Below are 25,784 nucleotides of genomic sequence, written 5' to 3'. Positions count from 1 at the left end.
AAGTGGGAACAAGGGGGGCAATTTGAGTGTCTGGGTAAGGACAGCTCTGATGAGGCCTCGTGCTGAACTTTGACCCCTGGTGGGGTGTGAGATAGGCTGAGAACCTGGGTCTACCTAAGCAGATAAAAAGATGAGATAAAAAGCTGTGTTTGTTCTGTGTCAGCTGGGGAGGCTACAAATGCTCCACCCTGTGTGGCCTGATCTTATAATAACAAAAATAGCTTGCACATAGCACCAACCCTGTTCTAATCACTTTATATGTATTCACGCATTTCATACAACTTATAAAGTAGGTACTGTTACTATCCTCCCTATTTTAATAGAGAAAACAGACCAAGAAAGACACAGAGGGATCTTCTCAAGATCACTCACCTAATAAGTGATGAAGCCAGGATTTGAACCGCAATGATCAGGATCCAGAGTTTGGGCTCATAAATTTTCAAGATTTTGAAGTGAAGTATCCTGAGTTTTCCAAGTTGGAAATGAATTAAAATGAATTTTAACATAGCGAAAGAGCCAATCATGCTAAAACGTACTAGCTTGCTACCTCCATGTTTGAGGCTTGAGGAGAGGGCGCCCCAAGAGGAGCTCTACGATAAGAATGATAAAACCGTGACAGCTGACCTTTGAGGGCTTTCCGTGTGCCAGGCTCCTTACAAGAACGGCCTCATTTAAGTAAATATCTCCATTTTCACATGAGACAATTGAGCCTCGGAGCTGCGTGTAGTTGCCCAGCTATTATTTAACTACTGCAGAGGTTGCGCTCTTAATCGCGGGGCTAGGAGTGTGTTCTATAGGGAAGCGGGGGACTTCGTTCTAGCAGTGCCAAAACCCGCACAGCCCCTCGACCGCCCCTCGGCATCAGGGTGACCTCTTTTCAGACCTCCAGCAGGGCTCCCAGCGGAGCCCGCCCATCCCTTGCCCGCTTGCTCCCGCCTGCGGGTCTGGAGTGCCGCTCTCGATTGGCCCCGATCACCGCTGCGGTCCCGCCCCCTCATTGAGGAGATTCCGATTGGGTGAGGGTCACGAAGCTCCGCCCCCGGAGGCCGGAGCAGCCGGAAGCCAGCATGGCGGCTGCCGGGGCAGCGGCTACAGACCTAGGTGCGATGGGCTTCGGGTGGGAGCTTGCAGCTGGCTGATGCCAAGGGAGGAATGCAGGGCTGGGGATTGTGGTGTGCGAGAGGTCCCGCGGACGGGGGGCTCGGGGAGTCTTTTCAGATGGGATTGCCTTCAGGCTTGGGCCGGGTCCATTCGCCCCAGGATCCCAGTGAACGCTGGCCCTTGGATGCCGGCGGTCGGGGCTTCGCGTTGTGGAGGGGGCCGGCATCCTAGCCCGTTTCCGGCGCCTCAGTCTGTTCCCCATGCCCTCAGAGGTGGTCCGGGGCAAGCGCGCCGCCCTCTTCTTCGCTGCGGTGGCCATCGTGCTGGGACTGCCGCTCTGGTGGAAGACCACGGAGACCTACCGGGCCTCGTTGCCTTACTCCCAGATCAGTGGGTTGAATGCCCTGCAGGTGAGACTGCCGTGGGGGACGGTCGGGGGACAGCCCGCCGGCGAGGTGGAGACTCAGTAATGGCCCTGATGCCCCTTCCTGCAGCTCCGCCTCATGGTGCCTGTCACTGTCGTGTTTACGCGGGAGTCAGTGCCCCTGGACGACCAGGAGAAGCTGCCCTTCACCGTTGTGCATGAAAGAGAGATTCCTCTGAAATGTGAGTTCCTGAGGGTCAGGGATGACTTTCACTTCTGAGCTCACTCCAGAGCTGAGTTGGGTGGGAGGAGCGTGGGTGTACCATAAAGGCAGTTAAAAACTTACTACTAAAAGACCTCTCTGAATGAACAGTGTGTTTGGTCAGAAAAAAACTACCTTTAAATTCACTGTCATTAAATAGCAATTTTACTCATAACGACAGACTACCTAATCGGAAGCAACTGATGCCCATCAGGGTATAGGGGAGGAGGTGGGATATAGTGGAAAGAACACAGAGTTTGAAATTAAATTGGGTTTGCATATAGGCCCTATTCAGTTTTTATTTATTTATTATTTTTTGAGAGGGAGTCTAGCTCTGTTGCCCAGGTGGGAGTTCAGTGGCGCGATCTCAGCTCACTGCAACCTTGCCTCCCGGGTTCAAGCAATTCTCCTGCCTGAGCCACCCAAGTAGCTGGGATTACAGGCATGCACCACCACGCCCAGCTAATTTTTGTATTTGGCCATGTTGGCTATGTTGGTCTCGAACTCCTGACCTCAGGTAATGCTCCCGCCTTGGCCTCCCAAAATGCTGGGATTACTTGCGTGAGCCACTGCACCCAACCCCTATTCAGTTTAATAATAAACACTTTACTGAGGTACTTTTTTTTTTTTGAGATGGAGTCTTGCTCTGTCGCCCAGGCTGGAGTGCAGTGGTGAGATCTTGGCTCACTGCAACCTCTGCCTCCTGGGTTCAAGTGATTCTCATCCCTCAGCCTCCTGAGTAGCTGGAACTACAGGTGCACACCACTATGCCCAACTAATTTTTATATTTTTAATAGAGACTGGGTTTCACCATGGTGGCCAGGATGGTCTTGATCTCTTGATCTCGTGATCTGCCCACTTTAGCCTCCCAAAGTGCTGAGATTACAGGCCTGAGCCACCGTGTCCGGCTACTGAGGTACTTTTTTAAGTTACCGGGAATTTGGGAATGAATAAGAAATTGATAACGGTTTCAAGACATTCATAGGTAGGGGAGAAAGATAAAATAAATTGCAGTAGAAGTATGCAAAAAACAGGGGTTGCACTTAATAAAGAGTATTAACCATCTGGGAGGAAAGAAAGGCAGAGAAAGTTTTGAGAGATGTAAATTTTAAGTCGGATTTTTAAAGGATGTGTAGGAATTCAGGTTAAATGGGAAAGGGAGAGGGAGAATTTCAGGCAGAGTGAGTAGCATGAGACAGTATAAGGATAGCTAATAGTTGTTGCTCGCTGTGTGCCAAAAACTAGGTAAAGCACTTTATACATTGTTGCCTGATTTAATCCTTTCTAATGATATGATCACCATTTTATAAATGAAGAAACTGAGGCTTCAAGAATTTAACTTGTCCAAGATCACACAGCTAGCAAGAGATGGAACTGGGATTTAAATCCAGGCCTGATTCCAGTGTTCAGGCTTTTAACCAACAAATTATACTCCTGTGTGAAAGTGTGGCAGGGTGAATCAGCATACTTGGGGACCTATGAGCAGTTTTGCCTTACTGGAATGTGTAGTGAAAGACTGGGAATGACTGGAGATGTGGGTGGAGTCTAGAGCATGAGGCACCTGTGTGCCATTTACATTTTAGTTCTTTAGCCTTGGTGAAAACATTCTTTCTTTTTTGAGACAGGGTCTCTCTTTGTTGCCCAGGCTGGACTGTGGTGGCATGACCAGGGCCGACTGCAACCTTGACCTATTGGCTCAAGCAATCCTCCCACCTCAGCCCACCCTCCCCATGTACAATCCTCCCACCTCAGCCCACCCTCCCCAGCTAATTTGTTTTGGTATTTAAAAAAAAATTTATTTATATATATATATTTTATTTATTTATTTTTTTGGGTTGGAGTTTCGCTCTTGTTGCCCAAGCTGGAGTGCAATGGCGCGATCTCGGCTCACTGCAACCTTTGCCTCCTGGGTTCAAGCAATTCTCCTGCCTCAGCCTCCCGAGTAGCTGGGATCACAGGCACGTGCCACCATGCCCAGCTAATTTTTTGTATTTTTAGTAGAGACGGGGTTTCACCATGTTGACCAGGATGGTCTCGATCTCTTGACCTCATGATCCACCTGCCTCAGCTTCCCAAAGTTCTGGGATTACAGGCGTGAGCCACCGCGCCCGGCAAACTTCTTCTTTTCTTTCTTTTTTTTTTTTTTTTTTTTTTTGAGATGGAGTCTCTCTCTGTCGCCCAGGCTGGATTGCAGTGGTGTGATCCTGGCTCACTGCAACCTCCGCCTCCCAAGTTCAAGTGATTCTCCTGCCTCAGCCTCCCGAGTAGTTGGGACTACAGGTACACACCACCATGCCTGGCTAATTTTTTGTATTTTTAGTAGAGACAGGGTTTCACGGTGTTAGCCAGCATGGTCTGGAACTTCTGACCTTGTGATCTGCCTGCCTCGGCCTCCCAGAGTGCTGGGATTACAGGTGTGAGCCACTGCACCCGGCCAAACTTCTTGTTTTCTAAATAAAATTTGGACTATCCCTCACAAATTAGTTTGAAATTTGATTGTTTTCAGTTTATCATGGATTTCTTCATATTTGATGACACAGTGTTCAGTAATATGGGTATACTGTAAAGACAGTATAGGCAACATATATAAAGGGTGACCAGGAGTGTGGAACTGGGGATCAGGGAGCTGGATTAAAGCCTCATTCTGCTACTTATTTGTGTAAATTTGAGTAAGGTTGTTAACTTCTCTAAACCTTGGTTTCCTCATCTGTTAGTCAGAAGTAGTAATAGGGTTGTTCATTTAATCAACAAGTATTTTTTGAATACCTACGTCAGATGCAGTTCTAGTTACTAGAGATATAGCAGTGAACAAAACATACAAGAAGAAGATAGACAATAAAAAAGACAAATAAAGCGGGACATGGTGGCTCATGCCTGTAATCCCAGCACTTTGGGAGGCTGAGGCGGGCAGATCACTTGAGATCAGGAGTTCAAGACCAGCCCGGCCGACATGGTGAAACCTCATCTTAACTAAAAATACAAAAATTAGCCGGACATGGTAGCAGGTGCCTGTAATCCCAGCTACTTGGGAGGCTGAGGCAGGAGAATCCCATGAACCTCTGAGGCAGAAGTTACAGTGAGCCAAGATCGCACCACTGCACTCCAGCCTGGGCAACAGAGACTCTGTCTCAATTAAAAAAAAAACAACAAGTAAGTCAAATGTATGTTAGATGGTGATAGAAGAAAAATAGAGGACCGGGCGCGGTGGCTCACGCCTGTAATCTCAGCACTTTGGGAGGCTGAGATGGGCGGATCACGAGGTCAAGAGACCATCCTGGCCAACATGGTGAAACCCCATCTCTACTAAAAATATAAACAATTGTACGGGTGTGGTGGCGTGCACCTGTAGTCCCAGCCACTTGGGAGGCTGAGACAGGAGAATTGCTTGAACCTGGGAGGTGGAGGTTGCAGTGAGCCAAGATTGCGTCACTGCACTCCAGCCTGGTGACAGAGCGAGACTCTGTCTCAAAAAAAAAGAAAAAAGAAAAAAAGAAAAATAGAAAAATAGAGCAGGACAGGAGGAGAGGGAATTTTCTTGAGGAATGGGTGGGGATTGCAGTTTTAGATAGGGTGGACAAGGAGGGCCTCATTGAAAACAGGACATTTGAGTAAAGGCCTAAAAGATGAGGGAACAGACTGTGCACATATCTGGGGGAAGAGCATCATGGCAGAGGGAAGAGCAAGTCTAAAGCCCTGAGTTAAGAGCAGGTTTCGTACCTTTCAGGAGCAGTGAGAATCTCCTTGTGGCTTCACCAGGGTGAATGAGGAAGAGAGAAAGAGGAAATGAAATAAAACCAGAGCAGTAGAAGGGGGCTCAAACACTTAGGGCCTGGTAGGTCATTGTGAGAATTTGCATTCTAGACTTTTATTCTAGATGAGAAGGGAAGCCATTGAAGAGTTTTGTTTCTTTTTTAAACATGACTACCATTATCACACCTAACCAAGTTAGCAGTGACTCCTTACCTAATTCTCAGTCTGTATTTAGATCTCTCCAGCTATGTCTAAGGTATCCTTTCACAGATGGTTTATTCCATCAGGATCAATAAGTTGCATCTGTCTTTTTGTCACTTTTATTTTATGTCAGCTCCCCCCACTCTTCCCCCATACATTTCTTTCACACCATTGATTCGTTGGAGAAACCAGGTCATTTGTTTTATAGAACATCTCACATTTGGGATTTGGCAAGTAGCTTCCTCACAGTTTCATTTAACTCATTCCTCTAACATCCGTATTTCTTATAAACTGGTAGATCTAGCAGTTTGATTAAAGCCAGGTTCAATTTTCTGGAAGAGAATGCATTGTAGTTGGTGCAGTGTACTTCCTATTGTGTTACATCATGAAGCATTAATGGCTGGTTATTCTATTTTGGGTGATGCAAAGATTATGCAGTGAGTTCAGATATTGTCAGCACGATCTCTATATTTTAGAGTTCCCCATCAACCTTTCACATGATATTTTTAGTATCTATTTGATCATGGAATCCATTTTGTTAGCAGCCACAAGATAGTGCTTTTTTTAAATTTTTTTTTTTAGAGACAAGGTCTTACTCTGTCACCCAGACTGCAGTGCAGTGACTCAATCATAGCTCACTGCAGCCTTGAACTCCTAGGCTCAATCAAATCCTCCCACCTCAGCCTTCCAAGTAGCTAGGACTACTGGCATGTATCACCATGCCTGGCTAATTTAAAAAAAAAAAAATTTAGGCTGGGCACAGTGGCTCATGCCTGTAATCCCAGAACTTTGGGAGGCCAAGGTGGTGGATCAGTTGAGGTCAGGAGTTTTAGACCAGTCTGGGCAATGTGGTGAAACCCTGTCTCCACTAAAAATACAAAAATTTGCTGGGTGTGCTGGTGTGTGCCTGTTGTCCCAGCTACTCTGGAGTCCAAGGCAGGAGAATTGCTTGAACCTGGTAGGTATAGGTTGCATTGAGCCGAGACTACGGCACTGCATTCCAGCCTGGGAGACAGAGTGAGACTCTGTATCAAAAAAAATGTAGGCAGGGCGTGGTGGCTCACACCTGTAATCCCAGCACTTTGGAAGGCTGAGGTGGGTAGATCACTTGAGGTCAGGAGTTCAAGACCAGCCTGGTCAACTTGGCAAAATCCTGTCTGTACTAAAAATACAAAAATTAGCTGGGTGTGGTAGTGCATGCCTGTAATCCCAGCTACTTGGGAGGCTGAGAGAGGAGAATCGCTGGTACCTGGGAGGTGGAGGTTGTAGTGAGCTGGGATGGCACTACTGCACTCTAGTCTAAGTGACAGAGCGAGATTCCTTCTCAAAAAAAATTAGGCCGGGCTCGGTGGCTCAAGCCTGTAATCCCAGCACTTTGGGAGGCCGAGGCGGGTGGATCACGAGGTCAAGAGATCGAGACCATCCTGGTCAACACGGTGAAACTCCGTCTCTACTAAAAAAAAAATACAAAAAATTAGCTGGGCACGGTGGCGCGTGCCTGTAATCCCAGCTACTCAGGAGGCTAAGGCAGGAGAATTGCCTGAACCCAGGAGGCGGAGGTTGCGGTGAGCTGAGATTGCGCCATTGCACTCCAGCCTGGGTAACAAGAGCGAAACTCCGTCTCAAAAAAAAAAAAAAAGAAAAAAAATTAAAAAAAGTAGAGAAGGGTTTTTTTTTTTTTTTTGAGATGGGGTCTGACACTCAGGCTGAAGTACAGTGGCCCTATCATAGCTCACTGTAACCTTGAACTCCTGGATTCAAGCGATCCTCTCACCTCAGGCTCCCAAGTAGCTGGGATGGTTTATTCCAGGGACTACAGGAATGTGCCACTGTGCCCAGCTAATTCTTTTTTTTTTTTGAGACAAAAGTCTCACTCTGTCACTCAGGTTGGAGTTCAGTGGTGCCATCTCGGCTCACTGCAACCTCCGCCTTCTGGGTTCAAGCAATTCTCATGCCTCAGCCTCCTGACATAGCTGGGATAACAGGTGTGCACCACTATGCCAGGCTAATTTTTGTAATTTTAGTAGAGATGAGGTTTTACCATGTTGGCCAGACTGGTCTCGAAATTCTGGCCTCAAGCAATTCACCCGCCTTGGTCTCCCAAAGTGCTGGGATTACAGGCATGAGCCACTGTGCCTGACCCCAGCTAATTTTTAAATTTTTTTGTAGAGACGGGGTCTCTTCCCACCTCGGTCCCTAAAGTACTGGAATTATAGGCATGAGCCACGATGCCCGGCCAAATTAGTGATTTTTACAATTCTATCATTTCTTCTTCCTGGAAGAAATATATGATCTGGAATTCTTTTATAAAGAAAAGAGGAACTTTTTCTTTCTTTTTTTTTGAGATGGAGTTTTGCTCTTTTTGCCCAGGCTGGAGTGCAATGGCATGATCTCAGCTCACTGCAGCCTTTGCCTCCCAGGTTCAAGTGATCCTCCTGCCTTAGCGCCCCCGAGTAGCTGAGATTACAGGCACGTGCCACCAGACCTGGCTAATTTTTATATTTTTAGTAGAGATGGAGTTTCTCCATGTTTGTTAGGCTGGTCTTGAACTCCTGACCTCAGGTGATCCACCCACCTAGGCCTCCCAAAGTGTTGGGATTACAGGCGTGAGCCACCACACCCAGCCAATTTTTGTATTTTTAATAGAGATGGGGTTTTACCATATTGGCCAGGCTGGTCTCAAACTCCTAACCTTGTGATCTGCTCTCCTCGGCCTCCCAAAGCGCTGGATTTACAGTCATTAGCCACTGTGCCCGGCCTATTTTTTATTTTTTTGAGACAAGGTCTGGCTCTACTGCCCTGACTGGAGTGCAGTGGCACGATCTCGGGTCACTGCAACCTCTGCCTCGCAGGCTCAAGTCATCTTCCCACCTCAACCTCCCAAGTATGGGACTACAGGTGTGTACCACCACACCTGGCTAATTTTTTTTTTTGAGATGGAGTTTCACTCTTGTTGCCCAGGCTGGAGTGCAATGGTGTGATCTTGGCTCACTGCAACCTCTGCTTTCTAGGTTCAAGGGATTCTCCTGCCTTAGCCTCCCGAGTAGCTGGGATTACAGGCATCTGCCACCATACTGGGCTAATTTTTTGTATTTTTAGTAGAGATGGGGTTTCATCATGTTGGCCAGGCTGGTCTCAAACTCCTGACCTCAGGTGATCCACCTGCCTCAGACTCCCAGAGTGCTGGGAGTACAGAGGTGAGCCACTGTGCCAGCCCATAACTGGCTAATTTTTGTGTTTTTTGTAGAGATGGGGTTTCTTCATGCTGCCCAGGCTGATCTCCAACTCATGAGATCAAGGGATCCACCCTTCTCAGCCTCCTAAAGTGCTGGGTTTACAAGCATGAGCCACTGTGCCTGGCCTGTGTGTTTTGTTTTTTTATCAGGAACGTTCACTGAATTTAATTATTTTGGGGCAGTGATTGGAAGGACCATATGGTTCTTCTCCTTTTGCCTATTAATGTAGTGACTATTGAAATAGATTTCACATTGAGAAGACACTTCAAGCTGAAGGACCAGTGTGTGCAGAGGTGAAGGCAAGAGCTGGGGCAGATGGGAGAAACGGGTATCATGTGTTTGTTATCATCTATCCAGAAATCATTAGAGTTGGCCGCAGCTGCTTGGACTTTTTCGGCAAACCACCATCTCGTGTCCCAGATGCTGGATGGTGTTAGGGCTGGGAAGGTGGGCAGAAGTCTGCTGCTTGCCTTTTTCATCATGCTACTTCCTATCCCTCCTAGACAAAATGAAAATCAAATGCCGTTTCCAGAAGGCCTATCGGAGGGCATTGGACTATGAGGAGGAGGCCCTGTCATCGGGCAGTGTGCAAGGTATGGGAAGGGATGAGCACACCATTTTAATGTGAAGCCCTCTTTTTCCTTCTGATCGCTAAGCGCCTAGTTCCCATACTTTGTCTTACCTCCAAAACCTCTCTGGGAGTGCTGGGAATGAGGTACTGTGGGATTCAACCCAGTCCACTGAGGGCCACAGAGATTGGTTGGCTTACCCAAGCCTGACCACTGTGTCAGCTGAATGTGAGTGAAGGGGTGGGTGAGGCACTCTGTGGGGGGTTGGGGGAGATAGGATGGTGTTTTGCTCTTGGTGTACCACCTGTTCTTGTCCCCAGAGGCAGAAGCCATGTTAGATGAGCCTCAGGAACAAGCGGAGGGCTCCCTGACTGTGTACGTGATCTCTGAACACTCCTCATTTCTTCCCCAGGTAGGGTAACAAAGAGGCCGTGGCTTTGCCTTATCCCTTCAGCTCGTGACCTCCTGGGTCACCTCCTTCTTGCACTGTTGCTACACATTTTTTCCATTTGCTACAGAAAACTCCAAATTTTTTTTTTTTTTTTGAGACGGAGTTTCGCTCTTGTTACCCAGGCTGGAGTGCAATGGCGCGATCTCGGCTCACCGCAACCTCTGCCTCCTGGGTTCAGGCAATTCTCCTGCCTCAGCCTCCTGAGTAGCTGGGATTACAGGCACGCGCCACCATGCCCAGCTCATTTTTTGTATTTTTAGTAGAGACGGGATTTCACCATTTTGACCAGGATGGTCTCGATCTCTTGACCTCGTGATCCACCCGCCTCGGCCTCCCAAAGTGCTGGGATTACAGGCTTGAGCCACCGCGCCCGGCCTAACTCCAAATATTTTTAATAAAGAATGCTGGCTGGGTCTGGTGGCTCACACTGTAATCTCAGCACTTTGGGAGGCTGAGGTGGGCAATTTGCTTCAGCTCAGAAGTTCGAGACCAGCCTGGGCAACATGGCAAAACCCCGTCTCTACAAAAAATAAAAAAAATTAGCTGGATGTGGTAGTCCCAGTGACTTTTGGAGGCTGAGGACTTAAGCCCGAGAGATGGAGATTGCAGAGAGCTAGTATCATGTCACTGCACTCTCTGTCTCTACGAAAAATAAAAGAATCGGCTGGGTGCTGTGGTGCATACCTGTAATCCCAGCACTTTGGAAGGCTGAGGTGGGCAGATCACCTGAGGTCAGAAGTTTGAGACCAGCCTGGCCAACATGGCAAAACCCTGTCTCTACTAAAAATACAAAAATTAGCCAGGCATGGTGGTGGGCGCCTGTAGTCCCAGCAACTTGGGAGGCCGAGGCAGGAGAATCACTTGAACCCAGGAGATGGAGGTTGCAGTGAGGTGAGATAGTGCCACTGCACTCCAGCCTGGGTGACAGAGTCAGACTCCGTTTCAAAAAAAAAATTTATAATCAAACATTTAATTTTTATAAAAAGACTAAATTTTAATGAACATCCCCATACCCACCCCAGCTTACAAACTACAGTGCAGTAGCACAGTGTGGATCTCCGTGAATATACTCCATTCCCTTTTAGCCCAAGGCGACCATATTTTGTGTATATAATTTTTGCTTTTCCTTAGTTTGATCACATATGTTGTATCTCTATAAACGATGTATTTAATTTTACATTTCTGAATTTATATAAATGGTGGAATATAGCACATGTTCCTCTGCAACTTTTATTTTGTTCAACATTTATAGTTGAGAGAATCATCCATAATTATGTAGTTGAATGTATGTATCATTGTACAAACATAAACATAATTTACTCATTCTGTTGCTAATGGACATTTGGATTATTTCTAGGTTTTATTGCTAGAAATAATGCTATTGTGAATACTTCTTTCTTTGCCATGTGCCGTTTTTATGTCAGACTCCCCAGTTGGCTGTTTATTCTGCTTTTCTTGCTCAGCATACCATCTCTTAGTTTCCATTTCACCATTTTACCAGCCCCTGAAGAGCTGGATGCTGCGTGGACCCATGTCTACTGGGAAAGAGAAGGGAACAGAAACAAATGAAAACTCTCAGTATATACTCATAGCTCAGAAATGCTGAGTTCATAGCTCACTGAATCTCAAGAGAGGTGCACACTTGTTGGTCAGTGGCAGAAGGCCAGATTCTCAACTGTAAGAGCCAGGGTGCTTTTTGGCTTTCTTTTCTGAGCCATGGGCATTCTGTCCGTTATTCACCCCACAGGACATGATGAGCTACATTGGACCCAAGAGGACAGCAGTGGTGCGGGGCATAATGCACCCGGAGGCCTTTAACATCATTGGGCGCCGCATAATCCAGGTGGCCCAGGCTATGTCTTTGACTGAGGATGTGCTTGCTGCTGCTCTGGCTGACCACCTTCCAGAGGACAAGTGGAGCGCTGAGAAGAGGCGGCCTCTCAAGTCCAGCTTGGGTAGGGCATCAGGCTTTGCCACAGGAAGAGAGAGGAAATTAATTACGTTGGGCAGGAGGAAAATCTGCAGAGAACTTCTTTCTCCTTTTCTTCTCTAGTCTCAATTTTTTTCTTACTTATTTTATTTATTTTCTTTTTTGAGACAGAGTCTTGCCCTATCACCCAGATTGGAGTGCAGTGGTGTGATCTCTGCTTACCACAACCTCTGCTTCCCAATTTCAAGTGATTTTCACTCCTCAGCTTGCTGAGTAGCTAGAATTACATGTGCATGCCACCATGCCTGGCTAATTTTTGTATTTGTATTTTATTTTATTTTGAGACAGAGCCTCTTTCTGTCATCCAGGCTGGAGTGCAGTGACACCATCTCAGCTCACTGCAATCTCCGCATCCCAAGTTCAAGTGAGTCCCTTGCCCCAGCCTCCTGAGTAGTTGGGATTACAGGTGCCCACCACCATGCCTAGCTAATTTTTGTATTTTTAGTAGAGACGGGGTTTCATCATGTTGACCAGGCTGGTCTTGAACTCCTGACTTCAAGTGATTTGCCTGCCACAGCCTCCCAAAGTGCTGGGATTACAGTGTGAGCCACTGTGCCCAGCTGATAATTGTATTTTTAGTAGAGATGGGATTTCTCCGTGATGGTCAGGCTGGTCTCGAACTCCTGGCCTCAAGTGATCCACCCGCTTCAGTCTCCCAAAGTGCTGGGATTACAGGTGTGAGCCACAGCACCCAGCAGCTTTTTCTTACTCAGTGTTCCTCATCCCAGTTTTGTCCTCCTTTTGGTTCCATGATGGAAACCAGCACCATCCAGAAGAGAAACGAGTTCAGCTCAGCTGGGATTAGAGGCTGCCCCTCTTCTTTGGTCCACAGGAGCCTCTGACTTTCCTGACTTCTGTTTCTGCAGGCTATGAGATCACCTTCAGTTTACTCAACCCAGACCCCAAGTCCCATGACGTCCACTGGGACATCGAGGGGGCTGTCCAGCGCTATGTGCAACCTTTCCTGAATGCCCTCAGTGCTGCCGGCAACTTCTCTGTGGACTCTCAGGTGAGACCGGGAGCAAGTTGAGGAGTCCTTTTCAACTTCCCTACATATTTACAAGTGTAGTCTGTTCTTCCATCTCTTAGAGCTTGCTAATTTGCTAGGAATTTCCTGTGCGTATATGTATGTGAGTGTCATAAGGGCAGGTAGTGGAGGTGTATGTGTGCCCTTGTCTGTGTCCATCCATCCATTGAGGGCAGATTCTGGTGTCTTTCCCTCTGTAGCATCCAGTTGAGGGAGTTTGTCAGTGCTTGTTAACAAACCACCTTCCTGTGGCTCCCTCTAGACCCATACTCACCAGTCATGCTTAGATGTTACTGCCATGAGCCATTCTTAAGGCATTAGTTTTTAGAAAAAAGCTTCCTGAAATTTGTTATTGTAGTAACAATAAAGATGTGAAGGACTGGGCGCGGTGGCTCCTGCCTGTAGTCCAGCACTTTGGGAGGCCGAGGCGGGCAGATCACGAGGTTAGGAGATCAAGACCAGCCTGGCCAACATGGTGAAACCCTGTCTCTACTAAAAATACAAAAATTAGCTGGGCGTAGTGGCACATGCCTGTAGTCCCAGCTATTTGGGAGGCTGAGGAAGAAGAATCGCTTGAACCTGGGAGGTGGAGGTTGCAGTGAGCCGAGATTGCACCACTGCACTCCAGCCTGGTGACAGAGTGAGACTCCATCTCAAAAAAAAAAAAAAAAGGCTGGATGTGGTGGCTCACGCCTGTAATCCAGCACTTTGGGAGGCCAAGGTGGATGGATCACGAGTTCAGGAGATCAAGACCATCCTGGCCAACATGGTGAAACCCCGTCTCTACTAAAAATATAAAAACATTAGCTGGGAGTGGTGGCACATGCTTGTAGTCCCAGCTACTCGGGAGGCTGGGGCAGGAGAATTGCTTGAACCCAGGAGGCAGAGATTGCAGTGAGCCGAGATTGCGCCACTGCGCTACAGCCTGGGCGACAATGTGAGACTCTGTCTCAAAAAAAAAAAAAAAAAAAAGGATGTGATTCTATGTCACATTATGTCCTTGTAGGGAAAACACGTGGGAGTATTTGTCAGGTCTTGGTAGTGGGAGTAATTGCTTCTGAATAACTGGCTTGATTTGATCTTGTAGACACTGAATTATGCTGTTCTGTTTCCCTCTTTGTGTAGACTCTTAGGAAACCTAGTAAAATATGCGGTGTTCAAAGCATATATTTAGTGTATTCACTTTACCCTTGGCTTTGCTATTTTCTCCTGCGCCCATTTTCTTTCAACCCTGATTTTGTGTCTTATATGTTGTCTTGTCCTGATTGTATCTTTTTAAGGCACCTCAAATCTTTTTTGGGAAAGTAGAGTATAAATCTAGATAAAGTAACCACTCCCTGTTTGCTCTACAGATTCTTTACTATGCAATGTTAGGAGTGAATCCCCGCTTTGACTCAGCTTCCTCCAGCTACTATTTGGACATGCACAGCCTCCCCCATGTCATCAACCCAGTGGAGTCCCGGCTGGGTGAGCACCTAAGGATGAGGGTGTTTCTTTTCTGCCAGGCTAGAGAGGGACCCTGACGGCTTAGCCGGGTGAGGGGTGGGGGTTGGAGGTGGATTGTATATAGTGATGGTTCCCAGGTTAGGTTGGTCTGAGGAGACTGGGGAGATGGAAGCTCTTTTTTTTCTTTTTTGAGACAAGGTCTTACTTTTTTGCCCAGTCTGGGGTGGAGTGGCACTGTCAGAGCTCACTGCAGCCTCCAACTCCTGGACTCATTCGTCCTCCCACCTCAGCTTCTCGAGTAGCTAGAACTATAGGAATGTGCCACTACACTTGGCTAATTCTCAAAAAGTTTTGTAGAGACAGGATCTCACTGTGTTGCCCATTCTGGTCTTAAACTCCTGGCCTCAAGTGATCTTTCCACCCCAGCCTTCTAAAATGCTGGGATTATAGGCGTGAGCCACCATGCCTGAGCCCTAGGTTCCTTTTTCATGATGCTCTGTTGATATCTCCATCTTCACACTATCCTATCCAAAAGCATTTATTAAACATGATTCCCAGCACTTTTTACAAATGAATGGCTGGGCTGTGTCTATCTCCCTAAAAGCCATCTAGGAGAGAGGTAGTCACACACATAGGAAAGATAACAGCAAAAGTACATGAGGGCAGAATTTGAATGGACAGTTCTGCCGATTGAGGTTGAATAACCTTGAAGCTAGTATTATAGTTTTTCATTTTTGGGGTGGAAACTAGGAAGAGGAGGTGTGACTAAGAACTGGAACACAGGCAAACCAAAGTGAGTATGTCTAATTGTGGAATCTCAGACACCACAGGCAAGCTAGTGTGGCCCGAGGACTGTGAGGGGGTGGCATGTGAGGTCCTAGAAAATTCCTCCATTCATTTATTTATTCAGCAAACATTGGCTGAGGGCCTACCTTATGACAGTGCTGAGTACAGAAAAGAAGGGCAGTTTAGGCAAAGGGAACTGTGAGCTTAGATGCAGAAGAGTGAGAAAGCATAGGCATTTAGGAAGCTCACAGTAGTTTAGTGTGGCTGAAGTGTGAGTGATGACCAAAGATGAAGCTGGTAAGGCAGGCAGGAGCCAGATCATAAAGGACCATGTTATGGAGTTTGAACTTTAACCTATTATGGTGGCTAGCCATTGAAGGATGTTAAGCAGGGAACTGACATAAAGTCAGATTTCTGGTTTGCATAAGACTGTCTGTAGTAACATGGGTACATTGTGGCAGTGGCCAAGAAAGCTGCCTTAGATGCTCAAGGGGCCTTTGAGGAGGGAGATTCCGGGGTGTTTTGGAGCTAAGGACTATGTTTCCATCTGTGTGGCACATCTCGGAGAACATTCTGAAGCCCTTTACTATAGAAAGCCAGGACAGGAGGATATCCTAGTGATTGTTAGTTGGGGAATCATCCCAGAGTGAGTGACCAGCAAGTTAGAGGCTGACCTGGGACTGGGTCCAGGTCCAGCATGTTTTGATGTTCTGCCTTCCCTGTCTTTATACCCCAGGATCCAGCGCTGCCTCCCTGTACCCTGTGCTCAACTTTCTACTCTACGTTCCTGAGCTTGCCCACTCCCCACTGTACATTCAGGACAAAGATGGCGCTCCAGTGGCCACCAATGCCTTTCACAGTCCCCGCTGGGGTGGCATTATGGTAATAGTCACACTATGCAGACCCCAGAGCCCATGCTTCTGGGACAGGCAGGTGTTCCCTGAAACTGTGTTCCTTCTGTTTTCCTTCTGGTGTCCTCCATGGCCCAGCCTGGGGTAGGAGCAGGCAGGGAGGTGAGGGTGCCGTGTGCTCATGCCTCTCTTCTGCAGACCCCACTCTTGTTTCCACCAGTGTGTTCTATACTATGGCCCTTTGCCCTTACCTAGGATCATTCTGTGTCCATCTTAGATCTTGGCCTTATTTGTGGGAGTCTTGCAAGGCTGGGAGCCCTTGTCTCCCTTGTTAGACTGGGAGTTTCTCATGGGAGAGAATTCTACAATGGGTTAAAAAAATATGTTCTCCAGGACTTTGAAGGGGGTAATTGGAATAATTTATTTAATGCTCCCTGTAGTGGGTATTCAAAAAATATTAGCTATACCATGAGGTTTATAGCTTCTAAAGAGCAAAGAATATGTCTTCCTTTTCTCTCCAGAGTGCCTAGGGCAGAGCGGTGCATGGCCTGGTATGATGTTGTGGCATCCCCCTTTCAGGTATATAATGTCGACTCCAAAGCCTATAACGCCTCAGCGCTGCCGGTGAGAGTCGAGGTGGACATGGTGCGAGTGATGGAGGTGTTTCTGGCTCAGCTGCGGTGAGGTCCTGGATGGTCCACTTGGGGACATAGTCTCCTTGGCTGCAGAGGGGAGTTGCAAAGTGGAATCAAATCTTACCTGGCAGGGATATCTTGGTTGTGCCCAGAGCCCCAGGGAAACCAAGAAGGGTTTCTAGGGATTCCATCCTCCTTTTTCTAAGAAGGACTAGTAGGTGACAAAACCAGTTCTAAGAAAAATAGACTCACGAATGTCAGGTCCATGGGGCGGGATTGGGGCTGCTTAAGGCAATAGCTGTTAATTCTTGTGCTGCCTGACGGATTGAGAGTGGCTACCTGAGGCTCTGTGTTGAGGATTCTAAGGCCGTATCTGGGCTCATTAGGAAAGAGTATTCTTCTGATTGACTAGTGGTGTCTGTCACAGATGCAGGCTTAGAGAAGCACAGCACATGTGCCTTGGCAAAGGCAGTCCTGGATCATCCCTTAATGCTAAGTCCCATTGGCCCCATTTGTTCAAAGAGAGGGTAGAGCAGGTGAAAGGATTAAACAAAGTTGGTGTTATCAGAAGTATTTTAGCCATGGAACTTTTTTTCAAAAACAAGATCTTGGAAGTGCAATATTGAAACAGGTAAAAGCAGAAACACCGGTTGGAATAGTAGGGTTTGCGACTGACTTGCTTGATGTTGCCACTTATGCCCCAAAACCCTGAAGTACTTCCCTTTAACCCCTGTGGTTCTGGGTAAGATTGAAAATCACTGGCTTAGGACAGGTATTTGAGAAATCCTAGCCATCCTCTCCCACCTTGTGGTCTCAGCGACCTTGATCTTACTCCGCTGTTTCTACAGCTTGCTCTTTGGGATTGCTCAGCCCCAGGTGCCTCCAAAATGCCTGCTTTCAGGGCCTGAGAGCGAAGGGCTAATGACCTGGGAGCTAGACCGGCTGCTCTGGGCTCGGTCAGTGGAGAACCTGGCCACAGCCACCACCACCCTCACCTCCCTGGCACAGCTTCTGGGCAAGATCAGCAACATTGTCATCAAGGACGATGTGGCATCTGAGGTAAGCAGGCAGGGGATGGATTCTGCAGCTTAGGACTGGAGTAGCCAGAGAGGGCCAGAGTGTGGCGAGATCAGAGTGTCTGTGAGGTCCACGATATGAGTGGGCTTGCCATCTTCCCAGGCTTCCTCTAGACGGCAGTACCACTCCCCTGCAGAAGTGTAGATGAGAGTGTGAGGTTTCAAGCTGACCCTAGGAAAATAAACCATATCCCTTTAGACAGACTTCCATAGATCCCAGATGAACTTCAAGTGCCTTCCTCGATAGATGGAAGGCACAGTAAGACCCAGCAACCTTCCCACCAATGCCTAGGACTTACTGGTATACCCTCTTGTTCCTTCTCCTTCCTAGGTGTACAGGGCTGTAGCTGCAATCCAGAAGTCAGCAGAAGAGTTGGCCTCTGGGCACCTGGCATCTGCCTTTGTCGCCAGCCAGGAAGCTGTGACATCCTCTGAGCGTGCCTTTTTTGACCCATCACTCCTCCACCTCCTTTATTTCCCTGATGACCAGAAGTTTGCCATCTACATCCCACTCTTCCTGCCTATGGCTGTGCCCATCCTCCTCTCCCTGGTCAAGATCTTCCTGGAGACCCGCAAGTCCTGGAAAAAGCCTGGGAAGACAGACTGAGCAGGGCGGCACCTCCATAGGAAGCCTTCCTGTCTGGCCAAGATGGGCGGTGTTAGATGAGGCACATACATGGGGCCTGCCGTCTCCAGTCTCCACTGTTGGCTCTCCAGCAACCAAAGTACGACACTCCAAGATGGGTTCATCTTTCCTTCCTTTCCCATTCCCCTGGCTCAGTCCTGCTTCACTGAGACGGGCCTCAAAAGGCACATCATCTGAGTCTCTTTATCTTGTGTGATCTTTAAGGCTGCTGCCTGTATCCCTCTGGGGCAGGGACTGTTTGTTCTTTTGCCCCATTTCTCAACATAGCACACTGGTGCACTGAGAGGAGGGAGCATTATGGGAAAGCCCCTCCCCTCCACACTTCTCCCTAACCCCTGTGGGAGAGCCCTAGCCTCTGCTGTTATGAAGGGGCCAGGCATTAGTCACCTCTGGGAACTTCTCCCTCACTCCCCTCCCTCCTGGCTGGCTTTGTCTGTCAGGTACAGTCTGATGGGAGTCCAGGAGGTAGCAGCTCAGGATGTGGTGCTCTGTGTGTGGTAGAGGTTCCAGCAAGTTCCAGATTTGGAATCAAACAGTTGTGAATTCAAATTCTTATTTTTGCACTTATTGTCGGAGTACTTTGGATAAGCTGTTGAATCTCTCTGAGCTTCAGATTTTCATTCGCTCAAATGGCACTGATGATACCTCCCTTACAAGGCGGTTGTGAGGATTAAATGTGATCAGCATGTAAAGTGTCTGGTGTATATTAGGCTCTTAATAAACACTGGCTGAATATGAATTGGAATGATATGAAGTCTGAGCTTTACTCTTTCTGCATTCACATGTAAGTAATGGTTTCCTGGTGTCTGTCCTCCTGTGCCCACAGGTCCACCTTGCTTCCACATGGCCATGTATCCTTCCTAGCTGGATTGCCCAAGGCTGTTAGCATCTGCTTTTTACAGAGATACTAACTCATTCATCAGATTTAAAAAGAAAAAGAAAAAAAAAATCTTGAGCACCAGCTGCAGGGAGCCTTCTGCTAGGTGCTGGGATCCTCCAGAGAACAAAGTAGGCAGGATTAGTGCTTTCACAGAGCTGAGCTTTCGGGGGAAGAGTCAGCGGACAAATAAAAATAATTTCACATACTGCATTAGAAAGAAAAAAACAGGCTGGGGAGATGGTGACTGAGGGGGAAGGACTTTAGACTGAGTGTGAGGGAGACCGTTTGAGCAGATGACATATGAGCTGTGACCAGGAGAAAAGAGGCCATCTGGGGAAGAGCATCCAAGCAGAAACCCTGAGCCTGGAACTCACGAGCAGAAAGGCTAGAACACAGTGAGTAAGCGGAGAGGTAGTCAGGACCCCACTAGTACCAAGACAGTGTCAGAAAAACAGAATGAAGCCCAAGGCGGGCTCCCCCAACTCTCCTCCCCAGCTCCCGAGGCTTTTCGGCAGGGGTGGGCCGGGCGGCGGGCGGGATCAGCGCAGGGCCCGCCCCAGGGGCGGGGAAGGGGCGGGGCGGTACCTGGAGCCCCGTCCGGGGGCGGGGCTGCGGACGCTCCCCCTTCCCCCGGCTCCAGCCGGCGCAGGCAGCGGCGGCGGCAGTAGGCGAGCCGCGGCCCTGCGAGGCCATGAAGGTGAAGAAGGGCGGCGGCGGGGCCGGTACGGGGGCGGAGCCCACTCCAGGGCCCTCGGGCCCGAGCGTGGTCCCCATACCAGAGCCGCAGGCGGAATCCGAATCTGGGTCTGAGTCGGAGCCGGACGCAGGCCCAGGGCCCATGCCGGGGCCGCTGCAGAGGAAGCAGCCGATCGGGCCGGAGGACGTGCTGGGGCTGCAGCGGATCACGGGTGGTGAGCACCCGCGAGGGAGCACCGCCCGCTGGCGGGAAGGGGAGAGGGCGCGAGGGGCCCTCCCGGCGCGCTGAGCCCCAGCCCCCGCCCCCTTTCCCGCCTCCCCTCCCCCACCGGGTCCCCCTCTCCTAGGTCTCCTACTCTCCCTTCTGCCGCCAAGCCTTAGATCTCTGTGTAACGCCTTCCCTTGATCTCTCTGTGCGCCCTTCCTCTCCCTTTTGAGATTTATTCCTTCCTTTTCGAGGGGCCCGTCCCCTTTTCCCGGCGTGGAGGTGCGGCAGCAGCTGCAACCGTAGCCCTGTCCCTGTCGAGTCTCCAGAGCGCTTTGAGGCCCGCCCCTGCACTAATGGAGAGAGGGGCTGAGTGCAGCCAGTCCTCAGCCCCCACGCTGGAGGCTATTGGAGGCTGAGTTACTCGGGAGGCGTTCAGGCTCTTCAAGTCTCCCCAACCATTAATACCCTCACCCCAATCCTCCAGGAAGACTTGGGCCATTTTCTTCCCCAGGAAAGAAACTGAGCAGGCAGCTTCAGTGTGTTGGCTGTGGTTCCTCTCATGGGGAGTGTCTTAACGTGCCTCCAAGCCTGGACTGTCACCTGTCCTATTCTGGGGGCTCTGTCATCAAGGGAGGCTTGGTTTCCACTGTGGTTAAGAGTTTCTGAGCTGCACTGCCTGGTTGGAGTTCCAACTCTGCCGTATAATTGGCTGTGTGACCTTGGGCAAGTAACCTCACCTCTCTGAGCATGTCTTTTCAACTGTAAAATGGTGATAATGATACCTATCTCATAAAGTTATTGTGGAGATAAGTCCTCTGATTCTGTACAGTGCCTGGCATCTATGCATGCTGTGTACCTTGGGCTCTTTGGTCAGTAGTATTTTGGGCCCTACAGGGCTGCTCATGGCTGCTGCCTGGAGTCAAACAACTTGGCCTTCAGGGCAGGGGAGGGGGTCATCATAGGCAGGGAACAAGGGCTAGGAAACCTCATAGCAGAGGCCTTGGCTGAGCCTCAAAGAATGAGCGGTGCATGGAGAGACAGTGGCTCTCCACCTTGGCCTCATCCACCAGCAACCTGCCTTGACCCCCTTTGTGAGAATAACTGTTGGGGCTCCTCTCTATGGGTATGAGGGGCAGGTTTTGGAGTGGACCTGAGCCCTGGAGCTTCCAAAGCAGCAGAACCACAGGGCTCCCAGACACAGCTGTGGAGGGGAGGCAGCCTTGAGCTGGTGCTCCCGGGTCACTGGGGGGCCAACTCCTCTCTCCTTTCTGAGCTGGGCAGCAGCCATTCTTGGCTGGGCCCCCAGAATGCTAAGCTCCCTTGCCCAAGCAGGCATCAATGGAGGGAGGGGGCCTGGACCAGGCTGATGTTGAAGCCAGTTGGGCTACAATTTGCAACAGCAGCATTTAGGATTCAGCTTAGCTCTGGGGCAGAACTTTCTCAGAGGAAGTCCAGAGGTCAGACTGACTGAGTCCTGAGTAACTTTGGGGGTTTATGTTGCAACTAGAGGGAGCTTCCAGCTCATGTACCGCCATTCGTCTCCTAATTTGGAGGAAATTCTTAACCCTTAGAGATAGGGCATCTGTGGAGGGTAAGTCGGGGAAAGGGCTTTATGGGAACCCCTTCCTGTGCAGGAGTTGAGAACCGAGTTCCAGGGCTTTCCACCCTGGCACCCCTTGCCTGGTCTCTTCTGACCCTAATCACGCAGGTCTGAGGTTTGCTGTTCCCAGATTACTGGGCCCTGAATCCAGCTTAGGAAGCTATTTATGTCTGGGAGAAATAGAGCAGTTGTGGTCTGAGCCCTTGGCCACTCTGCCCCTTATTTTGACCTGACCCTGGGTCCCAGGCCTCATCCTTTCTAGAAGGGAAGGAATGGTCATGGTGTTCTGAGCTATGGACATCCCTGTTCCTCACTTCCTCTAAGAACAGAGAGGTTGATAGATTGAGTTTTCAGTAGAAGGCACTGAGATCAGACTGCAGGAAGTTGTTGCCAAATGAGAGAGGCTCCAAAAGTGGAGAATGGGAGGCAAGAAGGCCTTATGGATCTGGGAGCTGGGCACTAGGATCCTGCTCCCCACTCTGCCACCTCCGTTCCCTATGCTCTGTACCTTCTCTGTGTCTTTATACTGGTGCTTACTTTCTGTGAACATAGGGTGAACAGGGTGAGGTAGGGGTGGCCCACTTCCATTCTCCCCCCACCCCACCCATGGGCTGTAGTAGACTCAGGGCCCTGCCTCTTCCCCAAGCTGTATAAAGTCTATACTGGTCCCCGGGGTAACAGATAACTGCCAGGAGGGCTTCCTGGAGGGGACTGCATCAGGCTTGGGGAAGAAGTGGGCCTGGGGAAGAGAAAATGACTTTATCTTCACTTCCTCTTCCTGCCCCAGAGGACTAGGAGGTGGCCCAAGGGCCTGGAGGGTGATTTCTGGGCCTCGATAGGCCACCAGGGGAGGATGTGATGCTGCGCAGGCTGATAGCACGAGTCCCTCCCCGCATCTCTCAGCTCTCTTTGTTGCCAGGGCCTCCCTGAGCACTTGAAGTTGCTGCTGCAAGAGCTGTGAGGGTTAGATAAGGCCCTGGAGGTCCCTGAGCTTCCTCAGGCAGGGCCTCCCACTGTTCTTGGTTCCCCTTCTGGCCTGAGGGCTTCCCTTACCCCTTCCACAGCTGCTGCTGCACCTGCCATACCCTCTTCCTGGCCTAGCCTGTGTTCTTCTCTATGGAGGTCGGGGGCTACTTTCTCCAGGGAGGTGGCTCAGAGCGAGGGCTGTGTAAATGACCTCTAAGGGGGTTCCCTCTGCTTGCTAAGACTTCCTCCCATTTGGAGATCAACAAAGGATGAGAGCGAAGTTGGCCTCCTCCCCCTGCCATATCCCAGGCTCTGGGCTTGAGTCAGCAGAGCTTTGGTTAAGCTGCTTAAGGGAGCTGGGCTGGTGTAAGCCTCTTACTGAGAGGAGGGGGTTGGGAAGGGAGGAGGAACAGGGAAGGGGTTGTTCACCTGCCCCAGCACCACCCATGTCAGGGAAAGTCCCCTCAACATCAGCCTCACCTGACACATCTAGATGTCATGCCAGGGGCAACTGTGGGGCGAGGGTAGGGGTATCCTCCAGAGAAGGACTGTGACTCTACCAGGCAGAGCTGTGTGGTCCCCTTTACAGTGTGGTTCTCAAAGGCAACAGAGAGGTTGAGAGATTGAGTTTGCAGTAGAAGAGGCAGGTCAGACTGCAGGAAGTTGTTCCCAAATGAGAGGAGAGGCTCCCACCAGGCTGGAGATCCAGTTCTCCCAAAGTCACCTAGCCAGCCTTAGCAGAGCAGAGGCCAGAATGAGGACCCTCAACTCCAGGGCGGGAGGGAGAGTGTCCGGGAGGTGGCCTTGTCCTCTCCATCTTTCTCTGCCCTGCCCTTCATTGGCCCCCAGAGGCCACTGGGATGGCGCTCTTTATCCCCTGTTAGATCCCCATGGCGGAGTGATGTCTCTTCCACACTGGGGGTGTACCCCTATGGCAGGGGCTCAGGTTCCTCTTTCCAGAGGGCAGTGATCCCAGGGATGAGAAGATGGTAGCTACTCTGGGGTCCCACACAAGCTGACCTGGCAGCAGGGGCTTTGGGGCCCCTTCTTTGCTCAGCTGCCTGTCTCCCCTAGACTACCTCTGCTCCCCTGAGGAGAATATCTACAAGATCGACTTCGTCAGGTTTAAGATTCGGGACATGGACTCAGGCACTGTCCTCTTTGAAATCAAGAAGCCCCCAGCTTCAGGTGAGTGGGTTGGGTGGGCCATTGACAGGCACGAGCTGTGGACTGGGCTGCCAGGGACTTCTTGGGACACAGAGGAGTCCACAGAGCTGGGGCTTGGACCCCAGCATTCTAAGGAGTCTGCAGGCAGAGGGGGCCCCTTCTTTTCCTTCCCATTTGTTTCTGAGGCTGGACATCTTCCGAGGTCAGCCCTGCCACTTCGGTCCCTGGCAGCCTGACCTCTACAGGCCTCTCTGGGAACTGCAGTCCTATGGGTCCTGGGAACCACAGTGGCAATTGGGAACCTGCAGACTTAGAACCCCTAGGTGGCACTATTCGGCCAATGGTCTGACCCCTCAGTGTGCCCCAGAATTTCTTGGGGAGTTATAAAATATTCAGACAGATGGGGGCCTGAGGGTAGAACCCTGGGTGGACAAGGGTCCAGCCTGAAGCCCACTGAGCCCCAGCGGGGGTACATTGCAGAGCGGTTGCCCATCAGCCGGCGGGACCTGGACCCCAATGCTGGGCGCTTTGTCCGCTACCAGTTCACACCTGCCTTCCTCCGTCTGAGGCAGGTGGGAGCCACGTGAGTCACTGGGCAGGGGGTGGGGTCAGGGGGGTGAGGGAGAGGGTGGGAGTGGGCCCTTCTCAGCCTCTCCTAGGGGTGGCCTGTCCTGAGCCTGTCTGGCTGGCTGACTTCAAGGACAGACTCAGCCTTGCCTCCTTCTCTTGCTCAGGGTGGAGTTCACGGTGGGAGACAAGCCTGTCAACAACTTCCGAATGATTGAGAGGCACTACTTCCGCAACCAGCTACTCAAAAGCTTTGACTTCCACTTTGGCTTCTGCATCCCCAGCAGCAAGAACACCTGCGAGCACATCTACGACTTCCCCCCTCTCTCCGAGGAGCTGAGTGCGTGGGCAGGGCCTTCTGCGAGTGGGGACATGGGGGACATGGGGGGCGTGTAGAGACCGAGCTGTGGGAGGGAGGGGGACTTGTGGGTCTGACCCCATTTCTCCCCGCCCTGGGGCTCTGTGTCTGGCACCAGTCTCATATCATCTGTAGAGAAAGAGGCTGGGGATATCTCAAGTTGTTGCCGTCCGCGAACCCCAGTCCTGAAGCCCCTGCAGTGGCCAGAATCAGGCTCCTGACCTTTGCCCGGCCTGGCTGGGCCTCTCTTGCAGTCAGTGAGATGATCCGCCACCCGTATGAGACCCAGTCTGACAGCTTCTACTTCGTGGATGACCGGCTGGTGATGCACAACAAAGCAGACTATTCCTACAGTGGGACGCCCTGACCCCACGGCTGGCCCCATCCCAGGAAGCTCCAGTTCTGGGCCCGGAGCTGTGACCTCCCCAACGCTCACCCCTCAACCCCAAGTCCTCTGCTTGGGAAGTGCTCCAGGAGACCTGGACCCTGAGTCAGTGTTGGGAGGCTGGGTACCTGGTGTTCCGGTCAAGCCCGTGAAGCCCATGGGGACTGCTGCGTGGGGTGGGGTCGTAGGGAGGCTGTTTGCCTCCATGTCTAGGAAGGCCTATGAGAGGAGCAATCAGGACTTCCAGACGACTTAGCTCAGCCCTCCTTGGGCCCAGTTTCAGAATAGTGTTCCCCTATCAAGGCTGTGACTAGGTCAGGCAGGGATCCATGCCCTGTCCCTTGCCCACTACCTTCAGGCCATTTAGAGTTGTACTTTACAAAGATCACGGTGGGCTCCAGCTGCCAAGCCACCCAAGGGAGTCTGGGCCCTAGGCCCAGCCCCATCCCTCCCTTGAGGGGCCAGGACACTGCCTGAGGTGTGGGCGGGACTGGCTGAGATTGCAGCCCATGGTAGGAGCTGGACCAGCTGTATATAGTTTTCAATAAACTTTCTCCTTTTCTGTT

The 25,784-nt window shown here is 50.2% G+C and overlaps 2 protein-coding genes across 5 annotated transcripts; both read left to right on the top strand.

Annotated features, from left to right (window-relative positions):
- Positions 1-1,040: 1,040 nt before the first annotated feature.
- On the top strand, positions 1,041-19,136 carry PIGS (phosphatidylinositol glycan anchor biosynthesis class S). Its single transcript, XM_021669792.2, has 12 exons — positions 1,041-1,101; positions 1,372-1,511; positions 1,596-1,707; positions 9,418-9,507; positions 9,804-9,895; positions 11,682-11,889; positions 12,791-12,933; positions 14,304-14,418; positions 15,920-16,065; positions 16,614-16,714; positions 17,518-17,728; positions 18,077-19,136. The coding sequence occupies exons 1-12, from the start codon at positions 1,068-1,070 to the stop codon at positions 18,350-18,352; spliced, it is 1,668 nt and encodes a 555-aa protein (XP_021525467.2). The 5' UTR covers positions 1,041-1,067; the 3' UTR covers positions 18,353-19,136.
- On the top strand, positions 18,859-25,784 carry UNC119 (unc-119 lipid binding chaperone). Of its 4 annotated transcripts, none has more exons than XM_021669794.2 (5): positions 18,859-19,175; positions 23,816-23,929; positions 24,389-24,491; positions 24,643-24,815; positions 25,088-25,784. In XM_021669794.2, the coding sequence occupies exons 2-5, from the start codon at positions 23,881-23,883 to the stop codon at positions 25,198-25,200; spliced, it is 438 nt and encodes a 145-aa protein (XP_021525469.1). In that variant the 5' UTR covers positions 18,859-19,175; positions 23,816-23,880; the 3' UTR covers positions 25,201-25,784. The 4 variants fall into 4 exon arrangements, with proteins under 4 accessions (XP_021525469.1, XP_012304799.1, XP_012304801.1 ...); XM_012449376.2 differs by lacking the exon at positions 18,859-19,175 and adding an exon at positions 19,896-20,182; XM_012449378.2 differs by lacking the exon at positions 18,859-19,175 and adding an exon at positions 19,952-19,993.

Source organism: Aotus nancymaae, unplaced genomic scaffold (assembly GCF_030222135.1).
Source record: "Aotus nancymaae isolate 86718 unplaced genomic scaffold, 86718_ANA_hifiasm-v0.15.2.pri h1tg000072l, whole genome shotgun sequence".
Taxonomy (NCBI): Eukaryota; Metazoa; Chordata; class Mammalia; order Primates; family Aotidae; genus Aotus; species Aotus nancymaae.
Note: the sequence above shows the minus strand (reverse complement) of the source record. Positions and strands in the feature narration are given on the sequence as shown.

Excerpts from the sequence above, each read along its gene's own strand:
- PIGS (XM_021669792.2), top strand. The coding sequence starts at position 1,068 with ATGGCGGCTGCCGGGGCAGCGGCTACAGACCTAG. Across the intron at positions 1,512-1,595 it reads GTGGGTTGAATGCCCTGCAG|CTCCGCCTCATGGTGCCTGT; the intron begins GTGAGACTGCCG and ends CCCTTCCTGCAG. Across the intron at positions 11,890-12,790 it reads GCCTCTCAAGTCCAGCTTGG|GCTATGAGATCACCTTCAGT; the intron begins GTAGGGCATCAG and ends CTGTTTCTGCAG.
- UNC119 (XM_012449376.2), top strand. The coding sequence starts at position 19,963 with ATGAAGGTGAAGAAGGGCGGCGGCGGGGCCGGTACGGGGGCGGAGCCC. Across the intron at positions 23,930-24,388 it reads CAAGAAGCCCCCAGCTTCAG|AGCGGTTGCCCATCAGCCGG; the intron begins GTGAGTGGGTTG and ends GGTACATTGCAG. Across the intron at positions 24,816-25,087 it reads CCCTCTCTCCGAGGAGCTGA|TCAGTGAGATGATCCGCCAC; the intron begins GTGCGTGGGCAG and ends CCTCTCTTGCAG.